The 25,156-nt window shown below is 34.9% G+C and overlaps 1 protein-coding gene and 2 long non-coding RNA genes across 3 annotated transcripts; 2 read left to right on the forward strand and 1 right to left on the reverse strand.

The window, feature by feature from the left end:
* The first annotated feature begins 8,911 nt into the window (after positions 1 to 8,911).
* Positions 8,912 to 10,241, forward strand: LOC18096017 (lignin-forming anionic peroxidase). Its single transcript, XM_006370699.3, has 4 exons — positions 8,912 to 9,154; positions 9,230 to 9,421; positions 9,505 to 9,670; positions 9,791 to 10,241. Exons 1-4 carry the CDS (start codon positions 8,939 to 8,941, stop codon positions 10,183 to 10,185), a joined length of 969 nt encoding a protein of 322 aa, XP_006370761.1. The 5' UTR covers positions 8,912 to 8,938; the 3' UTR covers positions 10,186 to 10,241.
* Positions 10,242 to 14,588: 4,347 nt separating this feature from the next.
* Positions 14,589 to 16,431, forward strand: LOC112326607 (uncharacterized). The gene is made up of 3 exons (XR_002980356.1): positions 14,589 to 14,843; positions 15,340 to 15,805; positions 15,926 to 16,431. It is a non-coding gene; the product is annotated as an uncharacterized LOC112326607 (long non-coding RNA).
* A 7,321-nt stretch (positions 16,432 to 23,752) lies between these two features.
* Positions 23,753 to 24,432, reverse strand: LOC127904997 (uncharacterized). The gene is made up of 2 exons (XR_008058538.1): positions 24,113 to 24,432; positions 23,753 to 24,028 (listed from the first exon to the last, which is right to left on the reverse strand). It is a non-coding gene; the product is annotated as an uncharacterized LOC127904997 (long non-coding RNA).
* Positions 24,433 to 25,156: the final 724 nt, after the last annotated feature.

A 25,156-nucleotide genomic window follows, 5' to 3' on the forward strand; every position in this document is an offset into this window, starting at 1 on the left:
TTATATTGTACGTTATGTAATTGGGGGGGTTTGGTTTGTGATTTTCTAAACTATGGCAGTAATTAAACTAGCAAACAAAATCAATTAAAACCGAAACTTATCAAGAAAACAAATCTTGGTCGCAAGCACACATCCACCAAAGGAAATTAGAACCGATCCTTGAAACGAAAATTGCAGTTTATGTTCTGAAATTTTATCTTTTCTTAACGTTGATTAATTAACGGATCCGCCGTATAACTAATCATAACCAACAAACAATCAAAGTGTCCGCACTAATGATTCAATTTAATGGTAGCTTTAAGAACTAGATAATTTCATCAAGATTAACATACAAGCTGTCCGCAGCTTGTGTCACTTTGTTCAAATGTTCTCCCTAAGTTCAATAACGTAGTTCCGCCACAATTATCAAGCTTAGTTGCTTCACAAGTTCATATATCACAACTCCGGTTTTGATATTAAACTTAGCAATAGATTGTTCACAACAATAACTTAGAGTCCGCTCTAGCAATCATCAACAACAATCATAGGAAATATGCATAGGAAAACAATCATACTCATTCATAACATAAACTGAAAATAAAAGGAAGAATAAATCTCACGATTCTTGAAATCCGAAGGTTTGTTGTGTCCTTGCAACCAAGAAAAGAGCTTAGCCTTGCATAACTATTGAACAACTACTTCTAAAGAATGAAAAGAACATGATTTTTTGGGTATGTAGAGGAGAGAATTTATGTTTATTCTCTGCTGGCTGCTGCCTGCTTCTGCTCTCCCTCTTTTCTGCTGGCTGCTGCCTCTTCTCTCTTTCTTTTTATATGCTAAGAAACCCTAGTCTTTATTTTACAAAATAGTCCTTCCTTAAGTTGGCAGTTTACATTCAAGTACTTCAATAACTATTTTCCCTAAAAAGAAGAAATAGCCTTGCATGAAATCTTCAAACTCTGACTTAGAGGAGCTAAATTGCTGATATAAAAACTTGGATGTCGGTTAAGATGCTTCGGAATGTAATTTGGACTCGTTTCTTCACGAAACCTGTTTGCTGGCAGAATTCAGTTGTCATCTTTGGAAAATCATATCTCCCTCATATGACATCTTTTTTGGCTTAAATTTGGAGCGTGGATAGGTATTTGAATTAGGAATCTAATACAATTGAGTTTGCAACAATTGGACTTCTGTTGCTCCAGATATTAAATTTTGAATGGCCAAAGGTCAACACTGGCAGAATGCGAGATTTGACTTTGCAGTATGTGATTTCCATGATCTTTCTCTTTTTATTTTTCTTGCATTACATTTCCAGAAAGGTATGGATGTTAGCTTTTTAGTGCCACTCGAATCACTTCATTTCGATCTCTAGAACTCACGCTCTGCACAAAACATCGACTGAACATCAAATCTGCCAATTACCCCCAATTTACTCCTTTTTGCATCTTTCATCCAAAAGTACCTTCAAAACATAAAACAAAGAATATCAAGACATTTTATATATACAAAATGGACAAAACATTAGGTAGATGTGGGTGAAACTATTGAATAATATGGTTACATCACTCCTCAACAATATAGGCCTCACATATCGAAGCCTCAACATGCGCCTTGTTCTTAACCTTTTTCTTGAGATTGAACAAGTATCTGCATTGAATTAATCAAATATTTTTAATTAAGAAAAACAAATAAAATACTTTTATATATGAATTACATTGCAACTGTAATATCTAACCGTTCGAATGGGTACATCCATCTATACTGGACCGGTCCTCCAACTTTTGCCTCGAACGGTAGATGTATAGGGAGATGCTCCATTGAGTCAAAAAATGATGGAGGGAATACCATCTCAAGTTTGCATAGTGTCTCGACGATATTCATTTCAAGCCTCTCAATGTGATCAACATTCAACTTGATGGAACTTATATCTCTAAAGAAATGAGTGATCTTCGTGAGTGTATCCCATATCCCCTTTGGCAACAAATCACGAAAAGCTAATGGGATGAGTGTTTGCATAAACACGTGGTAGTCATGACTCTTCATTCCATACAATCTGCATTCCTCCATATTAACCAGCCTTGATATGTTCGAGCCATGTCCATCCGGAAAACGTAGACTTTTAAGCCATTTGTAGACTAGTAGTTGTGTGTTTTTCTTTAAAACAAAGCTTGCTCTTGGTTTTGCGACCCGTGACTCATCACGAACCAACTCCATATTTTGACGGTTACAGAACAAAGCTACATCCAATCTAGCCTTGATGTTGTCCTTTGTCTTCCCCTTTACATCAATGACGGTGTTGAAAATGTTCTCAAACACGTTCTTTTCAATGTGCATGACGTCAAGGTTATGGCAGAGAAGATTGGTCTTCCAATAAGGAAGCTCCCAAAAGATACTTCGCTTTACCCAATTATGGGTCAAACCAAAACCAGAGAACTTCTGCTTACCTGATTGGAGACCAAACACAATGTCACTGTACTCTGATACAACATCATGCAATTCTTCACCAGAAAGACGGGGGGGGGGGGGGGTGCAACATCATTTTCAACTCTACCAACAAAGAAATCTTTTCTGTTCTTTCTGTACCTTTGATTATGTGGCAAGAAAGGACGGCGGCAGTAAAAAAAAAAAGCTTTACCTCCGTTTGTTAGCGTGAATGCCTTGTTGTTTTCCATGCAGTATGGACATGCTAGTTTCCCATGCGTGCTCCAACCAGAAAGCATTCCATAAGCTGGAAATCATTGATAGTCCACATCAAAGCCGCCCTCATAAGGAAATTTTGTTTCCTCGATATATTATAAGTCAAAGCTCCTGAGGACCACAACTGCACCAACTCATCAATCAACGGTCAAAGACAAACATCTATATTCCGGACCGGGCTGCTCGGACCTAGTATGACCATAGATAAAAACATGAACTCCGACCTTATACACATCCCCGGTGGCAAGTTATAAACCGTCAGTATGACCGACCAACAAGAATAAGGAGCAGCAAATGACCCGAATTGGTTGAGTCCGTCTGTACACAACCCAAGATGCACGTTCCTTGATTCAACTGAAAAGTGAGGATGCACACTGTTAAAGTGTTTCCACGCTTCACCGTCAGAAGGATGCACCATCACTCCATCAACCGCATCATGTGATTGGTGTCATGTCATGTGCTCAGCAGTCCTTGGTGACATGAATAACCTCTGTAGTCTATATGTGATTGAGAAGTATCTATGTTTTTTATATGCCACTAGAGTCTTTCCCCTACCAGTTCTGGGTTTGTAACAGGAATGCCCGCATATCATGCACTCGGTCATCTCAGCATTTTCAAGGTAGTATAACATGCAGAAAGTCAGGGCACATGCAATTTTCTGGTATCTTAAACCGAGGGGTTTCATCATGGACTTCGCAGCATAGAAGTTCTCTTTCAGCCTGTTCCCTTCAGGTAAAATGCTTCTCGCCCATTCAATAATCTTGTCATACCCGGCCTCACTCAACCTGTGATCTGACTTGATGGTGAACACCTGTGCTATGGTCGATAATTTACTGTGGTTCATGCAACCATCCCATAATGGTTCGTCAGAATCTTTCAACAAATCAAAAAACCTAGCTGCATCTGCATTAGGTTCTTCTTCTACAATTGGACATTGACTGACATTACCTTGATTCATTCTCATTACATCCATAACTATATTCCTGTAAGGATTAGTGTTGTCATTTGCCGCTTCATGCACGTTGCTAGCACTAGAAGTTGACCCAACCACCCTTTCTTCCATTCTCCTTTTACTAACAAATACTTCTCCGTGTGCATACCAACACTGGTAATTCTCCATAAACCCTTTGTGTAGAAGATGCATCGTTACAACATCTGGATGCAGATACTTTTTATTTTGACACTTCTTGCACGGACACCTAATACCACCTCTAGTAAAATTTCTGGGAATAGATGTTGCGAAATTAATAAAACCCTGAATCTCGTTACAATAATCCATCCTCTGCAATCCTTGGGGTGAATCTCGATACATCCATGAACGATCATCCATGACTTCTATCGAATCTCTATAAAATTATGATGACAACATGTATTAATTAACTATGTTAGGTAAATATATTTGCAAAAATATTGGTTTACCTCGAGATTATCCAACAAACCAATTACAACTTCTCATAAATATTAAATATTCATTATCAATTATCAACGTCTATACAAATTAAAACATATATATCAATTTATGAAAATTACAACTCCGCAATACCATTGATGATAAAAATTAAAACGAACCCATTAAACAAGCTATAAATTATTTCAAAACAACACATGTAATTTGGTAATTCAATAAAGTTTCAACAATTTACAAACAAATACAATCTTACAAAATCTAAAACAAACCATAACAAGTATAAAATTATACATTCATATACTACAAGTTTGTTTGAGAAATAACAATAAAACATGTACATCTACTAACAAAATACATATACTAAAAAAACAATAAAAATCGTGATATTTAAATGTAAAAATTTAAAAAGATAAAATTACTTACAAAAACTGATAAAAATCCGTCGGTAAATCAGAACACGGATGCTGTGACAAGAAGACTTCAAGATATATGACTTGTTGTGCTGAGAAGAGGGAGATTTTTTTTTTTGGGGGGGGGGCGTTGGTTGTTTGCAGTTGGGGAGAGTTGAGATGAGGAAGAAGAAGGAGAAATAGGGGAGGATAGGGTCGAGTTTGAGGGGATATATTAACTTTTGCCGACGACTTCCTCGACGGATTATTCTGTCTGTGAAGCCGTCGGCTAATCTGTCGGCAAACAGGGCACGTCACCATACGGTGCTGCCATTTTGAATCCGTCGGCGATTCCGTCGGTATTTTCATCGGTGAATCGGTCATGTCACCATACGGAGCTGATGTTTTGAATCCCTCGGTGAGTTCGTCGGCATTTCCATCAATGAATCGGTCACGTCACTGTACGGAGCTGACATTTTGAATCCCTCGGTAAAAAATAACCCCAATAACTTCCACGTCAACAAATCGTTTTTTTTTTTTTAATTCTCAACATTCCGTCCGTAATTGCGTCGGTATATACCGACGGATGTTGGCCATCGGTAGCTACAGACGAAATTACCGACGGAGTAAAGTCTGTCGGAAATGGCAACCCCAAATTACCGACAGAATTATTCCGTCGGCAATTCCGTTGGTATTAAGCGAATTTCTGGTAGTGTCTTAGCACCCATGAAAGTATAACCATTCCTAAGATAAGATTTCACATATTTGTAAAGGAAGAACAAAATCAAATCGGAATATGTTGCAAGGGCTTGATTACAAATTAAAGATCATGTGCTCAAGCAGCAAAACCTAAGATAAGATGGCAGATCATGCTTGTACTAAAGTCTAGATTAAGCACATACCAACCATTTACACCACAAAATTGCAAATTAATTTTCCAATCAAGCTTCTCCCAAAAATTCAGAAAAGCCATTTGAAGGAAAGTCATGAGAGTCTTAGGCTTACAACCAGAGGTTGAGCATGAGACACAAAGAGCAAACATTTCTTTCAAAATGTAGGAGACAACTACCCTGCATGGTCTCTTCTAAAAATCAATACAAAAACACACTCCACCTCATAAAGAAGGTAAAAGAAAACTGTTTTTTACCCATTAAATATCATTACCTAGCTTCTTCATATATTCTCACATCAGGAAGTCAACAGAACTGGCAAGAAAGGAGAAGAATTTCAAAGTTTCCTAACATGAACAGTTTGTTTGATGTTATCCAATTTCCCCTCACGACAAGAATTCGGAACTTTTTAGGAATGATACAAAACACAAGTCAAGCAGTACATATAACAACAGAACTAGGAATGATACAAAACACAAGTCAAGCAGTACATATAACAACAGAACTAAAATAGAACATGTGATTCAAATGCAAAGTCTCAATCTTTCAAACACTTTCTTCAGTTTTTCAAGTACCCAATCAAACTACACCATGACCAAGTTAACCAAAACATACAAAAAAAAGAAAAGAAAGAGCAAGCTCATAAACTTGAATTTTCACATTCTACAGTTCCCAACACTAACAGTTCACATCAAACAAAAACCATCATAAAATGGAACACCATACCGAGAGAAAGCTATCATCATGATCTTTACGAAGAGCCAAACTTTCCTTCAAACTCAACTTTTCGGTTCTGAATTCTTGCCAAAAGCACTTGTAATACTGACGTAATTGGTGCCTATAAAAGCACAAACAGCCAGAATGTTTTCTGGGTTTTTGAGATAGCCTAGTTTCAACACGACCCAGTAGCTTAAACTCGCCGGAGAAGTGAGTTCCGGCACCAACGCCGGCTATGGATAAGGCGGGGGACACTGCCATTGCTGGTTTAGATATTAGAGAGGTAGATAAAAAAGAGAGGGAGATTTTGCATGAAGAGCTGAGATATCTGTAGTAGGAAGGTACAAACCCGGGCAGCTTGAGTGGATTTGTTGCTTTTGCTTGTACGACTATTTCTGGACAAACTACATATCAGTCCTCCAATTGCAACCTGATTCACATTGTTCTCCCATTAAGATCTTGGTCTTTTAGCTATGACATTGGTACTGATGACACAAGAAAAAACAAAAGAAATTTTTCTAAAAAGAATATAAGCATCAGAGAATTCCCTTTTTCTCAACGAGATTTTGTTTTTCAGGCGAATAACAACTACCAATCCAGCCCATCAACCCAACAATAAAAAACCTAATTTCTGTGTGAAGCTTCTATTTTAGAGATTCGTGATGAAATAGCACTTCTTGATCCTTAACAGGTTATAAGGTCCCGTTTATTTGTTGGAAAGTAGTTTCTTTTTGGAAAGTGAATTCCGGGAAAGTGAATTCCAGGAAAGTGAATTATTTTCTGATGTTTGGTAGTGTAATGGAAAATAAGTTGGAAAACACTTTCCAGTGTTTGGTTATGTCATGAAAAATAAGCTGGAAAATAACTTATTAATGTTTTATTTTTCTCAAGTTTATTAAAATAATGAGGAACAAATCTTACAAATTAAAATAATAGAGATCAAATAAAATAAATAATAATCAAAATAATAGAGATCAAATCTAAAAAAAAAAAAAAATAAAAGATGAAGAAATTAAAATAATAATAATTAACATTTCATAAATTATTTCAAATAAAATAAGTAACAATCAAAAGAATGAGGACCAAATTTGATAGATAAAAAATTTCAATAAAAAAATAATAAGAAAAAAGTAAATAGCAATTATAAAAATAAGGACCAAAGTTAATATAAAAATTAAATTTTAAGAGATGAAATTGAAAAATAAATATTCAAAACAAAATATATATAGCAATCAAAAGTTTGAGGATCAAATTTGATATAATCAGCAAATAATGATATTTCTAAATTTTTCACAACTTCCGGAAAGTGTTTTCCGCCCTAATTTTCCAAGAAAACACTTTCCTGGAAACCAAGCCAAATTTTTCTTTGACTGAAAAGTGTTTTCCGTTGACCAACTTTTCTAATGACAAACAAACATAGAAAAGTTTGGAAAGTTGTTTCCCGGAAACCACTTTTCGGAAAACAAACTCAGCTAAAAGGGAAAACACTTTTCTAGAAACCAAACCAAATTTTCTGTTGACCGGAAAGTGTTTTCCGTTGACTAACTTTCCTAATGGCAAACAAATACAGGAAAATTTAGAAAGTGGTTTTCCAGAAACTGCTTTCCGAGAAACAAACATGGCCTAAGTTAGATTTTCATATCCCTAACTGAAACAGGATTCTGCAGAAGCCAGCAGCAGTAGGAGTCTCAGTGTAACAGTATATAAAGTTCAAGGCCATGGAAGAGGAAATAGTTAATCAAATCATGCAGAATCAGAGAAATCCCAACCCAAATTTATATGGCCGCAGGATTTTCGTGTGGCAGAATTATGAGGATTTTTGGAGTTATTTAGTACATCTCTCTTATGGAGGTGCTACACACATTAAACAAAACCTCAAGGCCTCCTTTTTGCTTGCATCGTGTTCATGCTGGTGAGAGTCAAGATACCCTGAGCAGCCTTACTTTTGTATCATGTGCGAGTCTTGCTTTAGTTCAACTAGTTTAGAAAATAACTAGTTCAGCGATCATGTACTTTTCTAGATTGAGATTGAAAATTTCAATTGTGTGCTAGATTTCCATGAAGTCAACGCTTTTTTTCTCTCCCTATTGGAGAAGTCAGCCAATCCTCAATATTTTAATCCCATGTCTCTAAAATAATAATCAAACAAAAATTTATTTAGGGAATTTTCTCCTCCTCTTCGTTTAGACCAACCAAATCAACTTTGGCCTAATTGTTGGGAGAAATAGTATGGCGTTTTGAAGATCACACTTCAATGCAACAAAAAAGGGATAATTTCTTCGGTTTTATTTATTTTTGGTTACTTTTATACTTTTGTGATATGCTTTGATGAGGGAAACTTGGCTCTCTACCTCTTACTAAATCTTGATGGTCCTGCTTAGCAATATATTTATGTAATATGGGAGATTAAATAATAAAAGAATTTTGCATGTGAAAGCTGAAGATGCCATAATTTATAAGAATAAAGAGTGTAAGATTATTCTAATAGTATTTTATTTATTTATTTTTAAAAAATATTGGTAGAGGGATTAATGAAACTATAAGAAACGTCCTTCCCAATCGCTTTGGACGACTCTTCCATAGGATCTGGTAAGCAAAATTAAATGCTAAGAGAAAGAAAGTAAACCCTAGAAATTTTCAGGGTCAGGTGTCTTGTCTTACAGTTACTACTTTTGAAAGAGTCTTCTAAAGAACAAGTCATCAACTTAGGGACACAGCCACGCCAACGGGCAGTCTATAAGTATAGAGGAACTGAGGCTTATGCCATTCACATCCTCATTCGCTAGTAGATTTCTTTAGCTTCGGCACTATTTTCTACTACTTGATTAATTTTCAATACATTTTGCACAGCATACGAAATGGTTTCTCGTTTATCTTTAGCTTGTGTTGTTTTTTCATTATTCTTGATTTCCTCATGCTTGCCATGCCAAGCACAACTGTCTTCAAACTTCTATGACAGCACATGTCCGAATGCACTGACCACAATTCGTACTGCTATTCGGAGAGCTGTCTCGAGTGAGCGCAGAATGGCAGCATCCCTTATTCGTCTTCACTTCCATGATTGCTTTGTTCAAGTAAATTACTCGATCGCTACAACATTAGTACTGATTTCAGTCTGGAACTGATATATATGTTTGCTTATATTGCAGGGTTGTGATGCTTCAATCATGCTTGACAATTCTCCTTCAATAGATAGCGAGAAATTCTCATTCAGCAATAACAATTCAATCCGGGGATTTGAAGTCATTGATGATGCCAAGGCTCAAGTGGAGAGCATATGTCCTGGAGTTGTTTCATGTGCTGACATTGCTGCTGTAGCAGCCCGTGATGCATCTGTTGCTGTGAGTAACATTCCCTGCTTGGAAAGCTTCTCATTCAAACGTGATCAATCTAGTTATAAGTTCGGTTTCTATCTATAATACAGGTTGGTGGACCATCATGGACAGTGAGGCTTGGAAGAAGGGACTCCACCACAGCAAGCCGAAGCCTAGCTGACAGCGATATTCCTAGAGCTACAACTAGCCTTGTAAACCTAATTGGCATGTTCAATGGAAAAGGTTTGAGTGAAAGAGATATGGTTGCCCTTTCAGGTGTGTGCCTAAATAAGAACATGAACAGTTCCAACAATTTTCTAGGGCTAATTAAACATATATCTAAACCCACGAATGTATTGCTGTCAAAGTTTGACTAAAGATTTCATTTTGATACAGGATCACATACAATAGGCCAAGCAAGATGTGTGACCTTCCGAGGCAGAATATATGACAATTCAAGTGATATTGATGCTGGTTTCGCCAGCACCAGAAGACGCAATTGTCCATCTGCTTCCGGTAACGGAAATAATAATCTTGCTCCACTTGATTTGGTGACACCCAATTCTTTCGATAACAATTACTTCAGGAATCTCATTCAAAGGAGGGGACTTCTTCAATCAGACCAAGAGCTCTTTAGTGGTCAATCTACAGACAGCATAGTCACCGAGTACAGCAGGAACGCTTCACTTTTTAGTTCTGATTTTGCCGCTGCCATGTTAAGGATGGGAGATATAGAACCACTGACTGGTTCTCAAGGAGAGATACGAAGGGTTTGCAGTGTTGTTAATTGATTCGCTAACAACCATTCAAATTCAAGATTTTTTTTCTCATTTAATTCTTAAAATAAATAGCGACCTAATAGTGATTCAAGTATTCATTATTTAATTGAATTCAATAGTGATTCGATCTTTTTAATAGACGTAATTAAGCAGGTGTTTATTTTAATTCTCAGTGAATGGAATGGAATAAATTTAGCTCATGGTTTTGTGTTTTGTTTTTTTTTTGTTGTTATAAGTGTCATAATCCAATTTTGAGTTTTTCCTAATTTTTTTTTTATATAAAAAATCTGACAACTTAGCTAGAGCAAGCTAAGAAGAGTTTCAAATGCTTGGAGAAATCAATGTGGAATTTTGGACAAAATTGAGAGCATATATAATTGTACTTCATTGCACCCAAGATTAAAAAATAATGCAAATTTAAGATTAAATTAAATGATTATCAGATGAATTTGCATATATAAAAATTAAGTTTCAGGATATAATTAGGTTTTTAATATGCCAATTTGATTTAATCATGAATCCAATTAAAGGTTTAATTAAATTTTATAATTAATTTGAGTCAAATTAAAAGAATTAATTAAGTGCAAGGACTTAATTATGTTTTTCATGGGTCAAATTAATGTTATTAGGGACTTAATTGGTGAAAAATTAAGTTCAAAAGCTTAATTTTGGCTTAATTGAGAAAATTAAAATTTTAAAGGATCAAATTTAATTTTTCCAAACCCAATTAGGTGAAATCAGGGATGAAATTGCAAGAAAATTAAAGTTTAAGGGTCAATTAAAGGCCAATTGAACAAATTCAAGACCAAGGACCTTTTTGCAAAGGGCATGTGAATTCGGGGACCCAATTCAATTGAAAACAGTGGTAAAATAAAAGAAATTAGAAGTTTGAAGGTCAATTAGGAATAAAATTGAAAATATTTAAGACCAAGGACCAAGTTGAAATAGGTACTAAACTCAAAGGGTTACTTTAAAACTTGGCAGTGATGAAATTGAACTGATTCTTGGATTAAAAACTCAATTAAGGACCTGATTGAATAAATCCAAAGGTTAAGGGGTTGGAATTGAAAGAAGAATTTTTTTTTAAAACCTAATTCAACCCTAAATGCCAAAATGACACTGTTTCATTTAAATGAAACTAGGGGTGAGCAAAAAAACTAAAAAACAGAGAAAACCAGAAAAAAAAATAACCAAAAAAACTAAACCGTGAAAAAAAACCGATTAAAATTTTGAAAAAACTGGTCGGTTTAGTTCGGTTTCAGTTTTATAAGCCTAAAACAAAAAAAACCGAACCGAACCGAAACCAAACCGAAAACAAATTGAGCCAAACCGGAGAAAAGCCGAGCCAAACCAGCATGAACCGGTTTTTATCCTAAAAAACCGGATCGAACCGAACCGAAATTGGTCGGTTTGAACCGGTTTCAGTTTTTTTTTTAAATTTCGGTTTGGTTACTTTTTTTTTATAAAAACCGAACCGAATTGAAAACGATCATCCTTAAATGAAACAATGCATTTTGGTAAGGAAAAAAATTAATATAATGTTAGGCGACGCATCGTTTGGCACTGTTCATCATCCTTTTTATTTACACTAAAAATGTTGATTGAGTGACTATATTTTAGAGGCATTTAATGCCTCATTTCTCCACTAAACAAAATAAACAGGCCGTCACTCTCATATCCCAACATTGTACTACACCCAACTTGATTCCTGCTAGGTGGTAGTCTCTGTAGCTGCTGCGTCGCCACCCCAAAGAAAATGACCTGATCAGCCCGTGTAACATAGTTTTAGTAGCTTGTGATGATGACTTTTGGCCAACGATCGAGATCCTTACCATTTGAATTAAGGGTCATGATTCATGGTAGATAAATACTCCATACCTCTCTTTCAACTTCTATAAATAGTGCTGAAATCCATAGAGAAAAAGAGGAGAGACCGAAACACAAACCTACCCTCTGCACCAGCTTTTCGTAAAAACAAAGAAGGAGAAGAACACAACCACCACTCTTTCTCCCTTTTTTTTCAAAGAAACTAGGCAAAACCACCCTTGGTCCAACCCTAACATCACACTTTCCATCCACCATCTCTACTTGCACCAACAAAAGATAAAAAACAACCTAAATACCCCCCTGCAGCTTCTTCAGCTCGAGCAACCTCCACCGTGAGCTCCATCAGCAAACTACCACGCCATGTTTGAAGCTCCACTAGCCAGCCAACATCCCCATCCAGCCCAGGTAAGCCTCTCCCTGCTCTTTATCTTCTTAGAATGCATGATAAAGCATGCCGATAATATGAAGAAATAATTCACATTACTAGCATTTGCCAGCCATCACTAGGTTGGGTTAATGGTGGCTAAGTAATAGGCTGAACCTTTGTTTTAGCCTAGCCCATATATAGAAAAGAGCATGTTGGGTCGTCTGTGGCCTAACAAATCGGATGAGGCTGGGCTCATTCACATTACTAGCATTTGCCAGCCATCACTAGGTTGGGTTAATGGTGGCTAAGTAATAGGCTGAACCTTTGTTTTAGCCTAGCCCATATATAGAAAAGAGCATGTTGGGTCGTCTGTGGCCTAACAAATCGGATGAGGCTGGGCTAATTCACATTACTAGCATTTGCCAGCCATCACTAGGTTGGGTTAATGGTGGCTAAATAATAGGCTGAACCTTTGTTTTAGCCTAGCCCATATATAGAAAAGAGCATGTTGGGTCGTCTATGGCCTAACAAATCGGATGAGGTTAGGCATGAGCCCAACCCGTATGCGTGAATTAGGCCTATCTTGACTCCTTTCAAGTGCACATTTGAGCTCTCGTCAACCAGATAGTGCACCTGCAAACCTTATTCTTTTTCTTCCGAGTGCGTCTTTAAGCCCTCATTTCCCTGATAATATGCCTTTAAGCCCCATCCCTTTTTTCTTGAGTGCACCTTTAAGTTCTCATCAAGCTCTGCTAGTCGTTCCTTATTAGCAACAACAATATGAACTCCAACACCAACCACGTCCAGCGGTAGCTACCTCTCCTTCCCCACCACAGCTTCTTCAGCTCCAACAACCTCCTCCATGAGCTTCACCAGCAAACCACCATGCCACACCTAAAGCTCCCTCAATTGGTCAACATCCTCATATATCCAACCCAAGTAAGCCTATCCTTGCTCTTTATCTTCTTAAAATGCATGCTAAATCATGCTAGTAACATGAAGAAATAATTCATGTTACTGGCACTTTCCAGCCATCACTAGTGATATGAGCCAAGCCAGGTTCAAATTTAACCTTAAAATATCTGCTGATAAGTTTGGAGAGATCAAACATATCTCTTAAACCGTATATTGGAACAAGATGAAATTTTACAAGGAGATACTACACACATGGGGTCCATTAGGGTTAGTTATAGGAGAGTATATTATGTTTTTTTAGCTGAAAATTTCAGCAGCAAGTTGAAGAATAAATGTTAGCTTTCCTTCTATTTGTTTGTGGCAAAACAAGCTTTCTTTACAGGGATAAAGATTGCTTACTGACTTATCAAAAATTAACTGGTTTTATGGTGTCATTCACATACTTAGAGTTCTTAGGTACTAGGTTATCTCTAAATCTAAGTCTTTTTTCAATATCTTTGGTTCTTAGGTACATGGTTATTTGAGTTAAAGTTCTATCAAACCTGATTTTTGGCTTTCTAGGTTGTTATCTACTTCGTCAAGGGTTGCTTAACCATGTGATCAAGAGGTCTGTATCAACTGGGTCATGCCAGTGATGGCTAAATAACAGGTTAGACCTTTGTTTCATACCAGCCCACGTGGCTGGGTTAGGTCCCGCGTGGCTGGGTTGGGTCCAACCCACACATTAAAAAAGATCTAAAAAATTTCAGAGATTGTTTTAAAAATATTTATGGGTTCCACGCATGTTTTTCTAACAATTTTTTTTTTATATTAATCCATAGACTTACACTGTAAGATACGGATTCGGTATTAAAAATACCTGATTTTTCTCAAACAAAAATTTGAAAAATCCTAAAAAAAATAAATTTCCTTATTCGAAAAAGCATAAAAATAGGTTATTCCAAACCATATGATTACTATATAAATTAGACAATTTGTAGTATTTTATCTTTCCTCTCCTTACCATCATCCGGCCACTGTTCTTATCCTAATGAACTTAGAGAAGATAATAACATTTTGAATACTATAGTTGGATTGAATTTGCACCTAACCCTATCCTTATCTTGAAGATAAAAACATTTTGGTGGTAGCACAACAAAGTTTCCTTTAGGAATCATTGCACCTGTGCTTATCCAGCATTTGAAATTATTAACACACCTAATATGCCATTGAAATTTCTATGTGCTAACAACCCTAATGAGCGCACAGATTCAGAAAAAGAGAATCTTGGTTCATATCATCTATAAAGAAAAAGGAAATAATTAATTTTATGGAAATTTCTATCCAACCTAGGCTACCAGTCCCATCTAAAAAAACCGCTAAGAAAATGGAAGATAAACCCTAATGAGAAGATTGAGCCGACCTATATAATTCACCACATTCATTCAATATAATGACAACTCTAATTAGACAAATAATGGAGATAATTGGTGAAGAAGATGGAAATGATGATGATGATGATGAATAAGAGCTCAAAGCAAATATTCTCCAATTTGAGGATATACCAAATCAAGCTCCTTAGGTTTGTGCTTCTTTCTTATTACTCTCTTTATTTCTTTTTTTTCATCTTTTGTTATGGTTAACAAAGGTTTAAAAAAGAATAAAACAATGGATTGTAATTTTTTTATTAATTTTTTAATAGATTTTAGAGCAAAAAAAAAAAAGGAGAGTCAATGCACATCCAGTATCATACACCATGGCTCATATTGGGTTGGATCATGCATAGGCATTGAATCTGGTTTTATTTTGGTTAATTTTCGTTTATTTTTTTTGTAATATGAAACATCTAATTATTCTTCTTCTTCTTTTTACATAATTAACATAGTTTAAGAACTTATATAATTTTGGAGTGTTCAAACTTTATATTTCAATGAATTTTAATAAAAAAATATTAGAAGCAAAGTTTTTTGATAGATATAGTTCTAATTTAATATAATAGATTAAGAGCTTCATCAATTTTGTGTTTTTTTTTTTTTTGCATTGGAAATAACTTTTTTATGATTATTAAATTGTTGCAGGTTAAAATCATCATCCTTCGAAACTGATGTTTGTGAGCCCTAGAGATAAATTTTGAAGGCCGGATAAGATAGGGATCCACATTCTAGACCTTGGATTTGAATCAAATCCCTTGATTTCTATCTTTTTGGAATGACAGCAAAGTTTTGAATTTCCATCATTAATGTTGTGCTAATTACAGCACTGGCAATATTGACCTAAACACCTTATATGGTATGAAATTGTATGATAGGACAAAACCGGCAGGTGGTATCAAGAAACCAAATCCCAGAGATAGAACACGTCGTTTTAGAAACCCGAGAAGGGAAGAGGAGAAATAAACGCATGTCTTCTCTATATAAACATCTTATTCGCCAAACCCTCACAGTCATCAAATGGAACAAACCATAGATAGCCGCCGCCTGCCACAGAGCTCAACTACTTGAAGAGAAGAAAGCCAGTGTCATATTTCATTTATAATAACTCTGGGTTAGGGTTTTGACACTAATTGCTCGTTCTTAAACTTTAATTCTGTCTACGTGTGTTTCAGTATCTGTTTTAAGTTTCATTGGAGTCTGATCTTTCTCTTTTAACTCTTTGTGTCTTCAGGTTCTGCGGACCCAAGAAATGAAGGGACGAAGGACCTTCATTTCCGAATGGACCCGGATGAAAAACTTATCAAACATGTCCTTCTGTAGTGATTTTGGTCATGGAGCCAGTTATCTTCACGTAGATGTGTTGAAAAACACACAGATTCCTCGTACATGTAGTGATTTCGGTTATAAGGGTCTGTCAGATACTGCCTAAACAGGAGCCTGGCGGAGAAGTTGGTAAACAAAGGGCAGAACCAACTTGAACTAGATCGTTTCCGAGATCTGATGTTTGTTCATTACATTCTGCAACTCGAAGAAACCAACAAAAAGAAACGAAAGGCTGGGGGCGAGATTGATAGTCGAGGTCCATCAGGATCTCAATCCAATAAAAGGCAGAGATCAAGGTAAAGATGAAGAGGACGTTGCTGCTGATATTTATTGTATTCATCAAGTTTTGAATGTTAACAAATTCTGACTACCTTGGTATGATATGGTTGCTACATGTCATTTAAAGTCAAGATATCCTCCTCTTGGATCTTTGATAGAATATGATTGACCAGGATCATGCTGTAGATCATGCACATAGAACTTGATTGTCCACTTCTGAATAAATTGCTCTTTGCCTAATCGGAGCAATCGGGCGAAAACGAAAGGTGGAAGCTGGTGGCTTATGCTGTTTCGATTATCCCATAAGATTGACCATCAGCCCATCATACAATCACTCTCTTTTGCAGCCATTAGCTCATCTCAGATCATCAATGGATGAAATTTCGACTTGACAAATACCATACATAATCATTTTAGTCTTGACTGGCCTGACTCTGTAGCATGGAAGAAGATGGTACTAATGCCAAGAACATGAATATCCCAAGATGATCTCAGGATGAAAAATGATATCCCACTTAAATTTCTTTCAACGTTGTAATAAATCAGATTCAACAATGATGAAAAATCAATTTGTACATCGATTATTATGTAAAAAAATTGCACATTGATAATCTCTTTTATTATCTTTTTCCATGTGAATTTCCTTCTACTTATTTATATCCCTAAAATCTTGATTTATTACTGAAAGCATTGGGATTCGTTAAAAGTTCACTGCCCCATTTTTCAATTTTATCTCGTAAAGCTTCCATAATAATGGCAATTTAAGAAATGTTCAATGCCGTACTGAAAATAAAAAAGACAATATATGGTTATCCTTAGTCATGATGAATTCAAATGCTAATGGTGCTGCCCTTTCTTTTCTTTTCGTTTTTTTTTTAACCATATTCTAATATCATATGTTTAATTTTGATATTTATTTTATGATTTTGAAATCTATTAGGCCCAATTTTTTACTGCTATATATATATCATTTCGAACAAAATCTAACTTATATCATTAACAATATTTAACTAGAAAGCTAAACGAGTATGGATTTTTACTATACCTCTATTCACAAAACACTATTCACTTGAATAGTATTTGTTTTTTTTTATATTTTTAATTTCATTTATAATATTATATTTATTGGAAATTGAGCTTTCTAATTATTTTTTATTTACTTTTTATGAGGTTATTCTAGTCTTATAAACCGGATTAGGGGTTTGACCGGTTAATTCAGTTGACATGAGTTTTTTTTTTCTATTTTTTCTCAACTGACTTTCTTTTTCAATTTCATCATTGAATTTGTTGAGAATTATACTTTATGATTTATTTCTGTTTATTTTCTATGAGGCTATCTCAATCTCATGACTCGAGTCTAAGGTTTGATATTTTAATTCATGTTGACTCGAGTAATTTTTTTAATCGATTTTTCAATTTTAATTCCATCCTTTAATATTAGATTTAATTGTTTTTTTTGTTCACCAGACAAACGTTATCTTAAACTTGGTTGACTGTCAAGCACATGTTTTTTAGGTTTGACATATTCGCCAAACCCATTTTATTTAAGATGATTTTTATTTATAAAAATCTTAATAAAAAAATTAACACATCAGATGGCATGGCAATCTTTGCACTTTGTAATCTCATACTCATATTACTATAAAACAGTCTAAAACACCCAGACAACTAATCATCCAAAATCAAGATCTCACCAGTACCTAGGGTTCCAGTCAAAGATCGAACAACTTTTGAACTTAGTGGAATGTCTATAATCTTATGTATCGAAATGTTATTATAACAATCTTGTAACATCTTTAGGTTAAATTTATTTCCACACTTTGAATCTTAAATTGCTGCTAGACAACCTTCGATTTGTACTGGATCACTAAACAATGACAAGCCATTGTGGGACAACAACTTGTGGAAACCTCTCGCCATGAAAGTCAAGTAAATGTACAATGATTCTGCCATATATTTTGCTATCCAATATATACTCCATTAACACATATGGCTTCCTTCAAATCATACCACTTCGTGTACCCATAAAAATTATAATGCTTTTTTATTTATTCTTAACTATTTTTTTGTCCCCAACGTGAAGATTTCAAATTGCTCGTTGTCATCAACACAAACAAGGATCAAACCCGAAGGAAAGATGGTCTTGTAATCTTATCTTCTGTCGAGGTAAAGGAATGGTTATACTTTCATGGGTGCTCATATTATAGACTGAGATATGGTGTCTATCATTAACGATGCATACAAAACTGTAGAAATCACCAAAATGTTAGAAGATCTTGGTATGAAGATTGTGTCTTCTTCGAAGGCTTGTTTTCCTTCATGGTCAGCAAAGACAAAGTAGCTGTTGAATAGTTCATGTTTTGAGGACATAAGGAGTTTAAATTTTATATTTGATTAATAAATTTAAAGTAAAGATAAATAATTATGACTGCACATTAATTATAGTTGTTGAAACTAGTACATATATTCTTAAAGTTCGCAAGAAAACTGAACAGTCCAGAAAAAAAAAATCAAGGAAGGTCCTTCGAAACCAACCCGGTTGCTGTCCCGAACCAGTAACCGGTTCTGCCATGCTACAGTGGCAGGGTAATTAATTTGGCAAAAACAGGGAAAGAAAGACTTACCTGCGAGGCAGCGGCTGGAGGCAAAGTGGAGGGAGATAACTGGTTGCTGCTCACGAAGGACGTCCCTGCTCGCTGTTCACGGTGGAGCCAGGTTTGCCAGCTGTTGTCGTTGTTAGTTTTAGACGCGGTTGCAGACGAAATGGAAAATGGTGGCCCACTGGTTGGTCGACATTGCTTCTCTGTTTCTCGTGTTACTGGAAGGGAAGGACGTCTTCTGCTGGTTCTGCCACTGAGGCTGAAGAAAGGTGTGGCTTCTGCTGGTTCCATCACTGCTGCTGAGGAAGGATATGGCTGCGGATGAGGCTACAACTGGGCGAGTGGCTCAGCTCGTTTCTGGTTGTTGTTGGTGCAGGCCACGGTTCAGCAGAGATGGTGTTGCTAGCTGCTGGGAGTTTTCGAAGGAGGCCAGTCTGTGGTTCTGGTGTTGCTTCTCTGTTACTGTCGGTGGAAGGGCTGAGGAAGAGAAAAGGAAGTGAAGCTGAAGATGGTTTTCTCTATTTTTTGTCAAAAGCACAGGGCCAAAATCAGGGGGGAGACCGGCTGGCCTTTGGTAAATGAAGGGTTAGGTTACAGAGAGGTAGGGGCTGGTGAGATTGACGGCTGAGGGAGGGAAGGTCTCGTGAAGGCAAAGACAGGGCAGTGATAGAAGAAGGAAGGCCTGTAAGTGGTGTTCACGGTGGTTGCAGGCTGGGGGAGTGAGGTTGCGTCAGTTTTTGTTTTTTTTTTCTCCAGCGAAGGGGGGTGGCTGGCTGGCTTGGTAAATATGGGTTTAGGTTTAGGGTATTCTGTGTGCCCTTTCTTTAAAATCCCCCCCTTGCATATGGCATATGGCTGGAGGTTCACTTATATAGAAATCTCTATACGTGCTATTCAAGAAAATCTTGCAATAATTATTGCAGAGATTGTTTTTTATAACCAACACCAACAAATCCTATATCTATGGTATTTTATACTGCAGTAATTATTTTCCATAATCAGCACCAATCAAATCCTATATCTATGGTATTTTATATTGCAATAATTATATATGATTCAGAAATTATCTCCTTGATATATTGCTTCCTTGATATTAGCCAGACATTATTATGACATTTTTTGATCTAGTACCTATTTTTTCAATTCCTTCAACGAAACCAATTACTTTCCAAAGTTTAAATTAATCCGATAAATTCTTGAAACATTAAATCAGGTCCCTCGAATCAGACCGACAAACTCAGGTCAGGATCCTTCTTGCGGCAAGATTCTCTGTTTTCATGCTAGATATTCAAACGGGAATATCTTGAGCTTCTGGTATCGAAATTAGGCGATTAAAAAACCTAAATTGATCTACGCGTACAGGTCTACAACTTTCATGAAGGATTCAAAGTGAGATAAATTCATTTTGAAGAACATAATTGCAAAAACTCGAGTTGGAACATTTCTCGTGGCAGGATTCTTTGCTTTATGATTAGATATTCATATGGGAATATCTTGAGCTTTTGATATCGAATCAAGTGATTTAAAAGTCCAAATTCATCTACGCGTCCAAGACTGTAACTGTGATGAAGGATTTGAAGTGATAAAAAATCGTTTTAAATAACAGAATCTGGCAGCAATCTGGTTGGTCAAAAAGGATCTCCTGATCTAATTCAGAAACTGACAATGCCGAGCATCCCGATATGACTGAGAGTATGACCTAAGAACAACGACCAATGAAATTATGGTGGAAGCAGAGTCTTTAGTGCAAAACTCGGGTCAAAATCCTTTTCGCGACAGAATTCTTACTTTCAAGTTAGATGTTCAAACAGGAATATCTTGAGCTTCTAATATTGAAATCAAGCGATTCAAAAGCCCAAATTCATCTACGGATACAAGAATACAACTTTCATGAAGGATCCAAAGTGAGATAAAATTGTTTTGTAGAACAGAATCTGGCCGCAACCTAGTTGGTCAGAAAGATCTCATGATTTGATTCGGAAAACTAACAATGCCGAGCATCTCAATCTGATTGAGATTCTGCCATAAAAACAGTGAGCCTAGGACCCAATAAAGGTGTAGGTCAATTCTTCAACATGTCATGAGTGACAGAGTATAGCTGGGATGATCAGATATTGCACGAAACCAAGTCAGAATCAAAGCCTAAGTTGGAACAAAAACAATTATGACAACAACAGAATCATTTTTTTAGTGCAAATTCTGAGGAATTTATTCAACCTTAAAGACCAGATAATGAAGAAACAAAATTAACATTATGAAGACTCCTAATCAGTCTAAGAAACCTGACGATTTTGGCAGCAAAGGGGGAGGATAAAGAGAGTGGAAAACAGCTCATACAGGGTTCGAAAAACATTTCTTTCTTCTCTGCTTTTGTCAATCTTCCAGCAAACATGAGCTAAACTCCTATACTCGGTTCAAAAGGGGTACACATCATCTTCAACACGTGAGGCCCAAAAATGAGTAACAACAAATAGTATTGATTGTAAATCTTTGTGCAATGTGGAAGGAGATTTGAAAAGCGTTTCAAATCTTATTCAAAGAATCAATAATTATGGTGTTGAGAACAAACATGATTTGATAGAGCAACACACCTCATGCTGTAATATCTAAATAAGAACATTTTTGATGAAGATATAATAATGACACTGATAAACTAGCCATTGAAATGTTATGTCAAACTACTTATTAACTTTCCTAATATTTTAAGAATCATGACAAGTTTTTTGATATTGTACTTAATCTTTAAATATAAATTAATCAATTATTAAATAATTTGTTTAATTTATTTAATTCTATTTTATTTAGGATTGTGATTTATATTTGGGTCAACTTATTAGGGAACCTAATGGGTTACACGCACAAAAATCATTGGTCAAAAATTAAAATGGAATGATTAATCAAAGTGTGACTTCATCATAAATAAATTTTAGAAATTGAGGACTTGATTGAATAAATTTATAAAATTAGTCTTATATAGGTCAAGGGGCCAATCACATCTAAAATTGTGAATTAAACCATTAATTATAAGAATATAAACTTTTAAAATTCTATGGATACATTTCATGTGTAACGGTTTGATTCCATTAAAAATTAAAGAGTTAAACTAAACAATCAACAAAGAGGGACTCCATAAAAAATATTCAATGAAGATGGTGGAAAAATAAAAGGAAAGGAAGAAACTAAGGATGATAATGGACACACATGTTAGGTTCTATTATATATTTAAACCTAACTATTATTCAATGGTTAAGTTTTGTTTATATTCATATATTATTCATTAGATTTTGGTTATTCATATGGGTATATATATAAAAAATACAAACATACAAAATAACTCTAAAAACAAATATTCCCAACACAATTCGACTAATTTTCAATGGTTTCATAGTTTTTAATAATTTTGGTATTACTTTCATTCTAGCGAACTTTAAAAAAAAATTAATTATAAGATGAAAATGAGATAATTTATTTAATGAATAATATATAGTTGTGGAAAGGATTAGACATATTTAAATTTTGAAAGCCTCACCTCCAAGCAATTTAAAAATAAAAATAATAAAAATAAATGAATGGATAAAAACAAGAATGAAAAGAAAAGTTGTTGAAGGTTAGAGAAGAGGACAAGAGGAAGTGTGAACAATAAAAAGGGAGAAAAAAAGAAAAATAAAAAAAAATTGAGAAAGGAAATTTCAAGAAGAAAAAGGTGTGAAAAAAAGGAAAATAGAAAAAAAGGAACGGGAAGTAAGCTGAAGAGGCCATCTTTAACCAGAGTCTGTCCCCCCCCGGCCCCCCACAAAAAAAATCCATCTTCTTCCTCTCAGTCGCCGTCTACCAGCTATAAAACACACTGCCAGCCTCTCATCATCCACCTGACGCCGTTGTTGACCCAACCAAGCTCACAATCACCAACATCTCACTCTCATCTCTAACATAGAAGCCAAACCCATTTTCAACAAAGAGAAAAAAGAAAAAAAAAACCCCAGACCCTCCCATCCTCGTTCATTGTTCACCGCCAGCTATACAAGAAAACTTCAACCTCTCTCTCAGCTTAAAACACAAATTAGTTTTTGACCGACTGTCCGTTTTCTTCAAACCAAACCCAAATCAGTTATGTTTGACATGGGATAAATAACCAGTTATGTTTGACATTGGATGAAAAACATCACTTGTATAGTTGTATATCTAACCTAATGTATTAGATACTCTAAATTAAGTTAGACGTGCTTGGTTAAAGCAAAACTTAAATCATAATTTTCAGTTATGTTTGACATGGGATAAATAAATTTTTAGTGAATTTTATCTTAGAAGTCAATCAAATTCCTTGAAAAAACAAATATTTTTAATTAATAAATATTTGATTATGGTTTTATTATTCATGGGTCTACATAGGGATAAATAAATCTTCATTGATTTTATCTTAAAATTTGACCCAAAAAATAATAAAATCACTTGGTAAAAATTTTTTTTTTACTCACATTTAAAATAAATAATTATTGAAGTCTTGGTTAAGGATTTTATATTTATGATTGGCATAAATATACCAATATTTGGCATTATCCTGAAAAGTTGATTAAAAAAAAAATTTAATATGAAATTTTATCATAAATATCTGCATGAAAAAGTATTTTCGTGACTGTTAATATAGAATAAATGAATTATTATTGGAAATTACTCTAGAAAATTCCTTAATAGATAATATAAACAATTAATATGTAATTTTATATAAGATTTTTAGTTAATTATCAACACCTTACCCTTAATCTCTAAAATATCAATTATAGTTTTTAGTTACTGTATATAAAAGTGGTGTAATTCGGGCTAGTTTTATTATGTTTAATGAAAGTTAAAACAACGGATCATAAACCACTACATTTATTATTGTAAAATAAATGAACATTTATTTAAGCATCCCTGCTTCTGGAAGACTTGAGGTCTTTATTGTTGTTAGAAGCAAATAGATGAGAAAGTATGAAATGATCACCAATTACATTGACAAAAATTATGAACACAACGTACAACCATCCTCTTTCCTGGACAAGAAGTTTTTCGGTGGCAAGTTGCGGTTGTGTTGCATGGTACATTTAGCTTAATTTCTCCTCCCTCGACGACTGGTATGTTCGACATTGAAACACCTGCGAGAACTATTTTATTAGTATTTTTAATGAAATAAATTGTGGGATATATATAGAATAAGAGAAAGGAAAAAGAACACTTACAAGTTGTGATGACAAACAAAACGAACAAGAATGTCATTGAAAACGAAACCTTCTCCATATCTTAATTCTTAATTTGAGTTTTTCCAAGATTTTGAGTATTTTGCTTGTTGTGTAATGACTTGAGTTTCTATGAATGATGTTTATATAGACACAAATAATTAAGTTATCTTTGTCATGAATTTATTTCCAAACTAATTACTTTTAATTAGGTATGTTATCTTGTATTTAGGTTACATCATATCTCATTAATAATGAACTTAATAACATTAAACACTACAGAAAATGCTATTTAAAGACTTAAGATCCGAGACTCAAACCAAAATAGACTCAACCAAAATAGCATGGATTTATTTCCAAAAGATGTCATCACCAGCTATCAAGATGTAACGGCAGCCTTGATTACTAGTCTTTGATTAGGAAATCTGTACAATTATAATACATATGTATAGCTTAAGTTTACGAGTGTTGAAGATATTATCAAATCTACTGAAGATAATACTGATACTGAAAATAAACATGATCAGGGATTACTATCACGATCAGGGATCACTGATACTGAAGATAATCTTGATCTCTGATCATATCTGCACAAGAGATTATTACTGATACTGAAGATAATCATGATTAGTACTGAAGATAATATCATATCTACTAAAGATAATACTGATACTGAAGATAATCATGATTATGGATTACTATCACAATCAGGGATCCCTGATACTGAAGAGATCATGATCAAGGATCACTTGTACTGAAGATAATCATGATCTCTGATCATATCTGCACAAAAGATTATTGATACTGAAGATAATGGTAATCATATCTGCAACAGATATTCTATGAATTAAGTGTATATCTTATCATTCATTGCATTCTTAATGATATGATTTTTGCATCAGGGATTGCAATATATATAAGACCATGATGTAACAGTATTGAATTAACTAATCAAATATATTTCTGTAATTCTTCTTCCGCACATTTTTCTCTCTTCTCTCTTTATTCTTTTATCTTTAATGGTATCAGAGCCATTGATTCACGTCA

This window comes from Populus trichocarpa, chromosome 1, assembly GCF_000002775.5.
Source record: "Populus trichocarpa isolate Nisqually-1 chromosome 1, P.trichocarpa_v4.1, whole genome shotgun sequence".
NCBI classification, from domain to species: Eukaryota; Viridiplantae; Streptophyta; class Magnoliopsida; order Malpighiales; family Salicaceae; genus Populus; species Populus trichocarpa.